Here is a 12,736-nt window from a genome sequence, read left to right on the forward strand (position 1 = left end):
AATAGATTCAATAAACACATTCTGAAATAATCCATCCTCACATTTAAATTAAATTTTTATGTTTTTTCTTTAAATCTATTTTATGGATAAAAATAAAATTGCTTGAAACAGACGGTCAAATTCAAAAGTTCATTGTTCTCGTTGCTTTAAAAAATGTCATTAACTCGCAAAGGAGAAGATGCTTTCTGAAACTCCTTGAAAACTAGGACTCCAGGTCACTTGAAAACTCTTTAATTTGCTCCAAGAGTGTCTATTTTTATTCTTGGATTTCTTTTTGAACAGTGACGAATTGCTTATTACGCTCACTTGACTGTTCCTTTGATTTTTCAGAGTACCAGGAGAATAAGTCTTGCTTGTTGTTTTCAATGTTTATTTACAGAGACTAATATTCGTCAGTATGGTTACAGAGTGTTGCGTTCATTTATGACAACTCAAGCAGGTTTTACATTAAAAATTGTTTTGTTTAAAATCATGGTCTTTTTTAGGAGGTAAGGGGGGAAGACACCTATATTGGTGAACTGTAAAAGCAAAACTTCATCTAAATATAAAATTGCTATCGCAATTCGGGATTGCGAAAAACATAACTTGAATTCAAGTTGTCAAAATTCAAATGAATGCCAGGGGCCGAGTGCTGAATGTTTTTTTTTTTTTTTTTTGTGTGTGTGTGTGATTAGCAATTTCTGTTATAAAATTTCTGGCTAGTACCTTCATTTTTGTGTAAACCAACTGAAATAAATACTGTTTAATAAATTGGTAGCAATGAATTATTTGAGGGAGTTTTGAGCTGAAATGCAACAGTGTTGTTTGGTTTTAACTGAGTGGTTTTTTTTTAAATAGTGTTTTGAAAAACTTAATCGTTTTTCCCAAAATGTTTTAATAAATTTTACATATTATTGCAAAGAGTAAAATCTAGTTGGTGCAAAGTAACTAGCAAATCTTTATAGATAAATTAGATTTAAAAAATTTAGAAATTTATATTTTCTGAGGTAATACAAGTTTGCTTAGTAGTTTTTCTTTTGTTTTTTCTTTTTTTAAATCAATGCAGCTTTCTTATTACGCACATAAATATACAAGGCAAACCTTCTAAGCTTTTCTAAAATTACATGGAGAAAAAATCCAAATAGCTCTTTTTTATTTATTTAATTATCATTATTTTTTAGTCTTTTAAATTTCAAAAAAGTCTAAAAAGCATATTTCAACCAAAACTTCATTTACTACCTAATTTGCTTAGTTAAGATTTATTGAGGTAGATTATATACCATTAAATAAGCGATGCATAGTATATGTAAATTATAACGCTTGAATATTTAAAGGACAAAAGAAAAAAAAACTACCAAAGACACTTAGAGTAGACATAAAATTGTGCTTATACCTGCACACTTTTTGCATCCCTGACGGACGATGCAGTCAGAGCAAGAAAAGAAAATATGTAAAATTATGAAAACAGAAAATATTCATGTAACTCAGTACTCTTATAAAAAAATTTTAATGCCAAATCCTTTCTAACACCTTTCAAAAAACTTTTTTCCCCACCAATATAATAAAAGAAGTCTCATGTATGAATGGTGGAAGAATAAAAAAACATTAATTTTTGACACTCTTCATTATGAAAATATGTTAGAGTATTTTCATACTGAGGCTCTTAATGATTTTTTTTCTCCTTTGGATAAAAAAAAATGTATTCCTAAATGCATTAAAGCAAGAAAAATAATATCTACAATGAAAAACATAATAATTTTCTTAAAACCTGCTTGTCCTGCTTCTATAATTGTTGTCACTGGTACATTAGGTAAATAAATTACATGATTTGAACTTTTTTTAAAAATCTTTAAACAAAATTTGCGTTGATCTTTTGATTTTCAAAGTTCTGTAATGTACATCAGACTTGTGACCTTAATTTAATTAATTACGAAGAAATTAAGTACAGATATAAATATTAAACATTCCTTAACAATTAACTGATAAAATCTTCAGGACTTTCCTAAAATAAAATTGTTTTTCTAACAAATAGGGTTTGAACCAAATAAACCCGGTTTAAACCAAAAAACCTGGTTTGAACAAAAAAACAAAAAACTTTACCAACCCTGAAATGCAGTAAACAAATATGGGTTAGTTATACACTGCTCGACATTGAAAATGCAACACCAAGATGGAGTGTTCAGAAAGTTATGCAAATTTTAGAGTAGACGTACATCACTGAGTTATGTAAATGATGTGAAATGCACAGCTCTCCGAAACACATGAAGTAAGATATAAGGGAAGGAACTTGCAGAATGGGCAGTATTCCTGTCGTTATTTCTGACTGGAGAATTATCGAAGAAATTTTGTTTTTGTCTTGGAGGTTACGTGTAACACGAGAGAATGCCAGGCCGCCATCAACGAAGGCACTTTCAGCAGATAGACGATTTTACCAGGGGTATGGTGATTGGACTGAGAAGAGGTTCGTCCGTACGTCAAATTGCAGCTGTTACCCACATGGATGCGAGCACGGTGCATCGGCTGTGCCGAAGATGGTTGGAACAACGAAATGTGGCAAGATTGAGGGGTGCAGGGGCAGCCAGAGTGACGTCAGAACGCGTGGATCGACAAGCTGTAGAAGACCCACAAGTCACTTGTTCCTCGATTCTGCAGCAGGTGCAAGATACCCTGAATGTTCCCGTGTCAACCAGAACCATTTCCCATCGTTTGGTTGCACGTGGTCTGCAATCACTGCATCTGCTAAAACCCTACTGACCCTACAACATAGACAGCAACGTTTAGTATGGTGCCGGACTAGAGCGACGTGGATGACAGAATGGCGAAATGTCGTGTTCTCAGATGAATCCCGCTTCCGTTTATCCAGTGATAGTCGCAGCATACCTGTGTGGCGTCGACGTGGGGACAGATCTAATCCGGCAGTAACTGTGGAACGTCCCACCGCACGACAACGTGGCATAATGGTTTGCAGCGCAATTGTGTACAATTCTATATCACCTCTAGTTCATATTCAGGGCACTATGACGGCCCAACAATACTTGGATAATGTGCTGCGGCTGGTGGCAATCCCTTACCTTTCAAGGGCTACCTAATGCAATTTTTCAGCAGGATAACGCCCGACCACACTGTTACCGTCTCGTAACACATTTTTCTACTTTGTGAGCCAAATTGTCTTGAAAGGGAATGGAAAGACATCGCTCTGAACGCCATCCGCGCCTTTATTGATTCTATGCCTAGACGCCTTTCTTCGTGTATCGCTGTCCGCTGCGGTCCTACATCCTACTGAGCCGACGCCGTTCTCGCTCTGTATTCTGCCAATCATTTTGAAATTAAGATCATTTATTATTCCTTGCTGTCTCTGTCTTCTTTCCAAATTTCATCACTTTCTGACCACTCCTTCTTGGTGTTGCATTTTCAATGTCGAGCAGTGTATGACGGTTTTTAGTAGATGTGTTTAGTAGACTACTTTTAAGACAAATAATTGTTGCTTGTCTAAAGAACTTGGTTCCATTCAACGTTACATTTAATTTATTTTTCGATAATTTAAAAAAGACAATATTAATATTTAATACAAGTTTTAAAATTAAAAATACAAGGTTTTATATGCAGTAGTAGAATTTAGAAAGTTGCATGAGGTATTTATAAATGCAATGGTTAATCATTTTACTCCTTGAGATTTTCCTTGTTAAAGTTTGCAGGCATGGAAAATTAGTGCTTTTTAGTGTTCAGTTCAATTTTTTTTCATTATTACACTATTGTGTGGTTTTTTAGTTAGAAACAAAATATTCATATTTTGTTAGTAGTACTGAATAAAACTGTTATCTTTTTATCATAGAATTTTCGGTTTTAGTGTGATAAATGCGATACGTAAATTTACGAAATCATTTACATGTTGCTTTTACAACATTACAGAAACTGGACACTGTTTTCTCACATTCATGAAAACAGGACTTTAGTTTTAAAAAAATGATTTAGTTTTGACAAAATTATTAGAAAAAATGTCAGAACTTTCACAGGATTCTGTCGCAAAAGTCTGGACACCCTTGCTTTATTTAACTGAGACTTGTGACTTAGCTAATCAAACTTCTCACTTTAGAGAAACTATCCTTTTCATCTCATAAAGTAGCCAAAAGCTTTATTCATGTGTAAAAGAATATTTAGAAATTTGATGGAGCAATAAGAGAATGCAAACGGATTTTTTTTTTTTTTTGCCATTTGTAGCAATTTTTCCTAGTACAGTTGGACATCGATATAAAGTCACTTTCTTAAAGTCCCGACTCATTGAAGAGGGATTCTGTGTTATGGATTATCGGATATATGGTCTGGTCTCAAATATTGCCATTGTTTATATGCTCATTTCGTCTGACTTTCTTCGAGTGATTTCAATGCCTCACTGATTCAGTTCTACGAATTTTTCGTAGTTTATGATCTTTTATTGACAAAATGCCATCTGTCCGACAAATGTAAGGAAAACTTTTCCACGAAATCCTTTATCCCCTCAAATTCTAGGAACAAGGTATCTAGAGAAACTGGAATGCTGTAGTGTGTAGGAGGGATCATTCACCCCCCTTAACACAGGTAAAAAGAGAGTGTTGTTTCCCATTGCTACTTACTGTTGGTCCTTATTCATGCTTTGTGGATTGAGGGTGACAGCTTTTGGATAAGGGTCAATGTCAATAGAGAGGGTTTTTAGCAAATGCATATAAATTTCAAAGGCAGATCCTCCTTAGTGTCACGTGTTCATTGTAAGCACATGTCCATTTTTGACCAGCAAATCACTAGAAATTATCTCATTTCACCGTTTTTTTTATTAATTTCTGAATTAAAATGTTAACAGTTTCCTAATTTCTAACTAATTGCCTTAATTTTAATTGACTCAATTAAAACATCACAACTTAATCAAGTGATATAGTTTTGAAAACATTACATTTTAGAATTTGTTTGATAAAAGTATATGAAACGGTTAAGGTCACATTCTCGAAGTTCTGATGGGTGACCTTATATCGAGGTTCGACTGTACTTGCATCATAGTAAGTGTTCTTTGCTGCAGCATTAGTAACTTTACATCATACGTCATTTATTAGATGTAATAACTCAAAGAAGATTTTGATTGTCTAGTGTCTACTGAAACTTTACAACATTGATGAGTACATCTGAATAAAGAAAATAATTAAAACTTTTTCATAATTTGAGTCTTAAACTGTCAAATGTGCATGTTAGAAATAATTATCAAAAAAAAAAAAAAAAAAAAAGAATCATGTTCTAGAGATTTTAAAAAAAGAAAAAATCATGCAAATTGAAAATAGATACTGAAAGTGGTAAAAACATAATTTATAGATGATGAAAAGCAGTCAGACAACCATCTTATCCCCTTACAAATGATTTTTATTAAAAAAACAATACATGACCAAGAGTACAAAACAACTGTTTAGTTTGGTGATGAGTGTCTAGTTATTGTAATCTTTTTTTTTTTTTTTTTTGAATAAAACCATGTTACCTATCCAATATGCAACATTATCTAAAAAATGAAAAAAAAAAAAAAAAACTCATATCTTTTTGTAATGTTTCATATAGTTTTATGCTGTTAAATAATGACTATTTAAGACAAGAAAATATTTTCTACGTTCAATGAAATTTTGGCACCAAAAAAATTTTTTGTTTTGATCTAATATTAAATTGTTTGCATATAACTAGACACTCGAGCATCTTCGAAGAAAACTCCCTTATCCATAATGCACATTTTAATGCATTCACCAGGAGCAGGGAATGATCTATTTTTCTGAAAAAACAATGTTTGAAATTTCTTCAAAAAAGTATCACAATATTAATACTACCATGTAAAAAATTGATGACTTTTACGTGTTTAATAAGTCACTTGGTCCACGTTCAAAAAATGCCCTTACAAATGAGAATGTTTTCAAAAAATTAAATTTGTCATTCCAAAAGTAGCAGAAGCAAATGAAATGTATGCATGTACATTTACAAAAGGATTAAATAACTAACTTTACAAATGTTAACAAAAGGGCTGGAAAAATGGAAATCTATGCAACACTGACAAAATCCAGTATATTTGGATACCACTGTAACATAACTAGCCATTTTAGTAGAAAAGATGAAAACATGAACTGAAAAACAGGGCGTGATTAAGATATTTGGGGCCGCAGGCCTAACTTTTGCGAGTTCCTCCGTAGTCAAACCTTTTTATACACAAGTACTCTGGGGGTACTATGGTGCTCAACCACTTGCTCCAAATATTTGTTGGGTTGCAGAGCATCCCACACCTTAAGTAAGCAGAAGAAAACAAAAATAATGACTAATTGAACTTTGCAGAAATGCTGAAGAAAGCTTTATATTGAAAAACATAGTGGATGCATGCAAGGGCAGATCCAACTTCCGGTTTTGGAGGGGGTCATTATCAGAAGGGGGGGGGGGTGCAAGTTCTGAGCTGAAATAGGGGGGCCTGGGGCTAATTTTGTGGAAAAAGTCCGCAAAATGGCAGTATTTGGTCGTTTAAGGGGGGGGGGGATCATGAGGCACCTCTCTGGATGGGCACCTGGATGACCATACAGTAATGGAGTACTACACCTGTATTGCTGTTAAAAATAATATTTTTTTAAATTATCAAAACCATAGCCAGAAAACTAAAAGATATTAATCGCAAAATTTGATCCAAGTTGTAGAGCAATAAAAGTTCATGATACTGCAAATATAAGATTTACAGATGTTATTCACTGATCAAAGAATTTTCTTTAAGTTTGCGGAAAAGGGCATCTGTAGGCTTCAAAGAACATATCAGACTGGCTTTCTGATAGTACGATGGGCATAATTCAATGTTCTGAATCACAGTATCCAGTAAGTGGGCTTTTTCAAATTGACTTCCAGGTGTAGATTTATGTAAAGATGTGAAATGAACATGAAGATGATAATATGATGGCTGATAGTGAAGATACACTCGAAGCTGCTCTGGAGGAATATTGAACTTTTTGAAAATGACATCCTGAAAAATAAGATAATAAGGTAAATGGTAACAAAATAGTTTCATTAAAAAGATAAATTTAAAACAGTTTTAATTACAGTATTCTGACTGTAATGAACTAACTACATGTTCAATACTGTAAAAAAATCTTAAGACAGCAAATTAATAGACTTATCTTATATGCTAACACAAAACATGAAAAACATCTGAAACCTTAGTAAGTTACACAGAAACAAATATATATTTTCAACATTAAAACACATTAACAAATTTTTGTTAGGCAAGTGCAATAGTTTTACCTATCCAAAGTAACCACAATTTGTAAAGATACATAAAATCTGGAATTTTAACTACATTTAATACTGTTAAATCGGCAAATTTACCTGAAAAGCATTTTTACCAAGGTGGTTTTAACTCCCTCCAACTACTTTTGGCAATGTAGGAGGAGCTTTTACTTCACACATTTTACTTTACCAATCACGTCACAAGTTTGGATTATGGGAATAAGAAAATTAAGGACATTACAGGCGTTTTCATGGAAAAAAAAGGAATTTTCAAGATTTTTCAGGTCATATATGCAGTTTCCACTAGCGCAGCCAGAAATACCTCCTGGAGGGGTTTTTTTTGATCAAAACTGCCTTCTAGAGGGGTTTTTGGATGAAAAATACCTACTGAAGGGGATTTTTTGATCAAAAATACTTTTGAAGCGGGTTTTTTTTTTTGTGACTGTATTAGAATTTGCATTTATGTTAAAACCAATTGTTGGGGTGGGAGGGGGGGGGGGTATCTCCTCCCTTTGCTGCCCCAATGGCACTTTTTACCTATCAAAATAATTTCCTAGGCAGTTAAAACATCAATCTTAGAATTCATTCTATTATGCTAGACAGATTTTAAATCTTCACTTAGCAGATCATCGAATCACAAAGAAAGCTGGAAAATAACAAACAATTCGAAACAATTCCTTTGCGGTGCTGGTTATGTTACAATTTTCTTCTTCTTCAGAAGAAGGGGGAAAAGAAAAAAAAAAAAAAACATATTACTTACCAAACATTTGGATTTAATGTTGTTTAATAAAGGCAGATGGTGAGAGGTAAGGTCTCGTAGTGATTTAATGTTTCTTGCATGACATATTGCAATCAGATATATGAAGTTCTTTTCAGATTCATCCCATTTTAGATCAGGAAGAAGAACGAAGCCTATTTCAGGATCTGGATCTTCATAAACTATTCGTTCGACTTCACTTTTGTGCTCAAGTATATTGTACACCCACTATATGTTGAAAAGAAAAAATATGTGTAGTTAGTGCTATAAAAGTCTGTTTTATTGAACAAATATCAAGGAAAACCATTGATTTTTTTATGTTAAAATTTTTTTTTGATAACAAAGCAAATCAAGTATTGGCATTCTAGCTTGCTTTTTGACTGTTGACTAGTTTAAATGTAAGTATAAACTACTAAATAATACTATACACTAGTATAACGATAGTACATTAAAATTGACAATATGTGACAAACTAAGGTTTTTAACTAACCCCCTGCCCCCATTGCGGTGTCCCTGGCAAGAGTAGATTTAAGTTAAGTTTCCTTATTGCTCAGTTATAATTGTGTTTGAGGGGAAATATCGATTCTGTGCATAATTGATAAGATTAGACTTACAAAAAGTCAGGGAAGTTCTGAAATTGATGGATCACAAATTGTAAAAAACCTGGAAATCAGTGTTTTGTCCAGAGCACAGACTTCTTCAAAACATATTGATAAAAAGGTACCTGGTGTCATTATATCAAGCATGGGTGCCCATATGCAAAATTTTAAAGGAAGGCTCAGATATTTTCCCTGTGGTTTAGCAGGATATTTTCCTTATATTAACCAATTTCAGTGCAGATTAGAGTTATGAAATTCAACATTTTCAATGACTCTTTCATTGATGGGTGGAGAAGATTTTTTTTTTTAATTTTTGCGAAGAAAAAAGTACTAAAAGCAAGGAAACTCTAATTTCTAAGGGAGGGGGGGGGGGGCTTGAGCCCCCATTCCTTCCCCCCACATGGGTGCCCATATCAACTCAAGTTAAACATTAGAAACAAAATTCATGGAAACACATCTAAAATTAATGAATACAAAAGATAGATTTTTTCCCCCAAGAACTTTGAAGTTTAAAATAGAGAAAAAATAACTGTTGCTTCATCGTTATAATGAGTTTTGATGGTTTTTATTTGAAACATTTGAATTAAAAACTGACAGCACAAAAAAGCTGAGGACTGATTATACTTCCAATTTACTTACACACTATATTAAACGTACAAAATAAAGTAAAGGATACGCAAAGTACACCGCCAGCTCAGTTATTCCATCCGAGGAATGCAGTTTCATGCTTTTTAGCACTCATCAGCCCGGAATAGGAAGTACCTGAGCTAGAGGCGAAAATCCTCTTAAAGGAGCCAAGAGAGCCAAACAAACTGGTAGCTAATGTAGAATAGCACACCAGATTAGTAACTGCAGCAATGGTGCAGTTTACCTAGAAGATTGATGGCAAAGCAAGGTATTTTGCATTAAGTTACCGCCCTAAGCCAGGGGTAAGGCAATAAATACACCGGCAGCTCAGTTACTGCATCCAAGGACTGCTGATGAACTACACAATTGCTGCAATCACTTATCTGGTGTGCTAATTCTACATTAGGTATCAGTTTGTTTGGCTCCCTTAAGAGGATTTTCACCTCCAGCTCAGGTACTTCCTATTCCGGGCTGATGAGTGCTAAAAAGCATGAAACTGCAGTCCTTGGATGGAATAACTGAGCTGGTGGTATATTTTATGTATTTCTGCCTTAGTCCTGGCTTAGGGTGGTAACATAATGCAAAAACAAAGCATCTTTGGATGAACCAATTATTTTACATTTTTTGATTTAAAAACCTTTGGTACTTACTTTGTTTGAAAATGTCTGAGATTCTAAAAAAGGCAAAACTATTGTTTTATAGACCTCAGCTGTTTCACAGAAAAGTAATCTAGGTTGATACTGATACTTCTCAATATGCTTCGAAGTTGCAGGGTAAATTATAGTAGCTTTAACATCTGAAACAAAAAACAGCATACACAATAACGAAATCATATTATAATTTAACCCTTTTCAGAAAACTAGATGAATAATTTTAAGTAAACAAAACCTATCAGAGACAAATTTAGTTCTTTTCTAATATGAATCTGCGGGAGATGTAAAATTTTTATATTATTAGGAATGGAAAATGCTGATTGAATCGGTCATTTTAAAGAAAAACTTACTACTGAGTAGGCTTGCAAGATTTCTGAAATATTCAACCGGGACAATGGAATCCCCCCTCCATCAGGGTAGCGAGTATTCAAAGGGGTACACATCCCCAATTGGTTTTTAGAATGTTTTAAATGGTCTCGACACTATGAATAAATGGTTACTAATTATGAGCCTAAACCAGGAGTTATAAATAGTACATGATGCAAGCATACACAGATACATTTAAACACTTTATTTCCTGCATGCCAATATTTTTAAGTTACATTAGTAAGAAGAAAAACTAAGACAAGACTAACATAAGTCTTATAATCGCTACTTTACAGGAGATAGAAAAAACATTTGTCTGTCTCATGAAAAGGATAGAAAGCTCACCCTTTTAGAATAAATAATTAGAGTTTTCTTTTAAGAATTGCATTTGCATGGCTAGATTGGAACTAGGATTCTATACAATGTAGTGATAAACAGAAAATTGCAATTTTTGGACTTATGTCAGTATGGCTCTGAAGTAGAGAAATGACAAAGTTTTTATTATGAATAATCCTTCAGAGCTGATTATTTTTAAACATTTTTGGTCATCTGTTATCAAATTTATCTTTTTCGGAAAAATGAAGTAAACCGGCCGGGACACCGGGATTTTGTCTGCAAACCACGACATCTGGCAAGCCTACTACTGAGTTACATTTACAATACAACTGCAGTGCAGAAAAAAACATCAAAATTTCGTGCATGTAAATAAATATGGCTTGTTTAAGGTCACTATAAAACACTTAGCACATAATGAAGAGGAAATTTTGATTATTATTATTTATAATACAACCACAGTGTATGGCAAGGGCAAGCTTAAAGAAAATTTCGGCAAAGCAATTGAAAAAGATTTTTTTTTCTTAAAGTCCATTATTCAGGAGATATGGAACAGCATATAAATTAAAGGACTGGGACCCGAAGAGATGTCTAGAGACGCTATTTGGGATCCATCAAAGGAGGTTTTGGACAAATAGCAACTCTGCATAGAGAAGTCACCACACATGATACGAACATTGCTGGTAAAAAGTATTTTCATCCTAACTTTTAAAAATTGGAAAAATTAATTTTGTATTGCTCCAAACTAGTAGATTAAAAGTGCTTCTCTTTCTGGCAGATTGCAGTTACTATGATGGAACTGAAATGGTGTTAAAATACTGAATTAAGATAAAACGAGAGAATTAAATCTCTCCAGGGGGGGGGGGGGGGGCAGCAAAAATATTCAACATGCAGCTTGAATCCGCTGCACCTCTTAATGTTCAAACGATTTCAATGGCACGAATTGAACTTTTTAGACTTTTAAAACTATGATTTATAACATTTAATTATAAATTCAAACCATCAAGTAATACTACCTCCTTTATCAACTGGTGGATAGCATGCGTAATCAATAGCATTCGAGTCTGATGAGCAATTTGCTTTCAAATTCAGAGCCAAATCAGCATTATTTAGCAATTTTTCAATCGTTTCTTTCGCAAGAGGTAATTTTTCAAGTAAAACCACAGCACATTTCTCATCTAATAGACATTCAAAAAATACTGATTTCGAATATTTATTGTCAGATAAAATTTGTTGCAAACTGAAGCTCTCAAACGAATTTAAACGAAAGTGGGCACTTAAGTCTTCAGCTGTGGTATTCTTCTCATTTTCGTCAGTTAATTTTACTTTTTTACTAGCGCTACAACTTGGAGCGTCAACATCCGAAGACATTTTACAACAAAAACATATATTATAAACAATAAACAACAACAAAAACAAAACCGGGCTACAATACAAAGTATGTGTTGCCATTTACGCAGGTTTTAAATAACGTTCAATTGATAGAGCAGGGCCTTAGTGGAGAGCCATCATGCAGTTTTCTTGTTCGTTTTTTTTTCAGTAGGCAAAATACATCCGACGAAACATACATTGAAAGCAGAGTCCCTACGTAAAAGTCACTTATAAAACACAAAACGATTTAGAGCTTGTCGTCAGTCGTCAGCACCCCATATAGCACGAATCGCCAATCATGGGCGGAGTTATACTTTTGTCTCTAGGGGGGCTAAGCCCCACGGCCTTCATTTGGGGAATCAGGGGGAGCTAATTATCCCCCCTCCCTCAGATTTCATGACATATTGAACATACATTTGTTTATGTATTTTGTTGTTCTTTTCCAGTGATATGAATAGACTATGTGCCCATTACCGTCCCCCTCACCACCCTCCCCGTGGAGACTTTTGAAATAACATGCCTGCAAAGAACCCAGACAAAAAATAGCGCTAAAACTAAAAGATGAAACAAATGTGTGTGTGGCAATTTAGGTACGACGATTAAAACTTGTAAACATTGAAACTGCTGCCGTTGCCCATCTTCCCTCAAGTTTTATATCAAGGTTTTTTACAAAAAGAAAAATCGGTTCAACTTATACAAAGTAAACATAATTTTAATACAAAAATTTTATATGCAATTTATTGATTTAAACTAAAGGAAGGATATTTTTAGTGAAATCAAAGGAAGGATGAAGG

The 12,736-nt window shown here is 33.8% G+C and overlaps 1 protein-coding gene across 1 annotated transcript; it reads right to left on the reverse strand.

Moving 5' to 3' along the window:
* Window positions 1–5,454: 5,454 nt before the first annotated feature.
* Window positions 5,455–11,961, reverse strand: LOC129227746 (m7GpppX diphosphatase-like). The gene is made up of 4 exons (XM_054862351.1): window positions 11,588–11,961; window positions 9,870–10,015; window positions 7,997–8,221; window positions 5,455–6,973 (listed from the first exon to the last, which is right to left on the reverse strand). Exons 1-4 carry the CDS (start codon window positions 11,940–11,942, stop codon window positions 6,701–6,703), a joined length of 999 nt encoding a protein of 332 aa, XP_054718326.1. The 5' UTR covers window positions 11,943–11,961; the 3' UTR covers window positions 5,455–6,700.
* Between the last annotated feature and the right edge of the window lie 775 nt (window positions 11,962–12,736).

The sequence above is a fragment of the Uloborus diversus genome, chromosome 8 (genome assembly GCF_026930045.1).
Source record: "Uloborus diversus isolate 005 chromosome 8, Udiv.v.3.1, whole genome shotgun sequence".
Lineage (NCBI taxonomy): Eukaryota > Metazoa > Arthropoda > Arachnida > Araneae > Uloboridae > Uloborus > Uloborus diversus.

Bases quoted from the DNA above. Each gene is read 5' to 3' on its own strand.
- LOC129227746 (XM_054862351.1), bottom strand. From the start codon at position 11,942: ATGTCTTCGGATGTTGACGCTCCAAGTTGTAGCGCTAGTAAAAAAGTA. The intron at 8,222-9,869 runs GTAAGTACCAAA...TTCAACATATAG, and splicing joins CTCAGACATTTTCAAACAAA to TGGGTGTACAATATACTTGA. The intron at 6,974-7,996 runs GTAAGTAATATG...CTTATTTTTCAG, and splicing joins ACATTAAATCCAAATGTTTG to GATGTCATTTTCAAAAAGTT.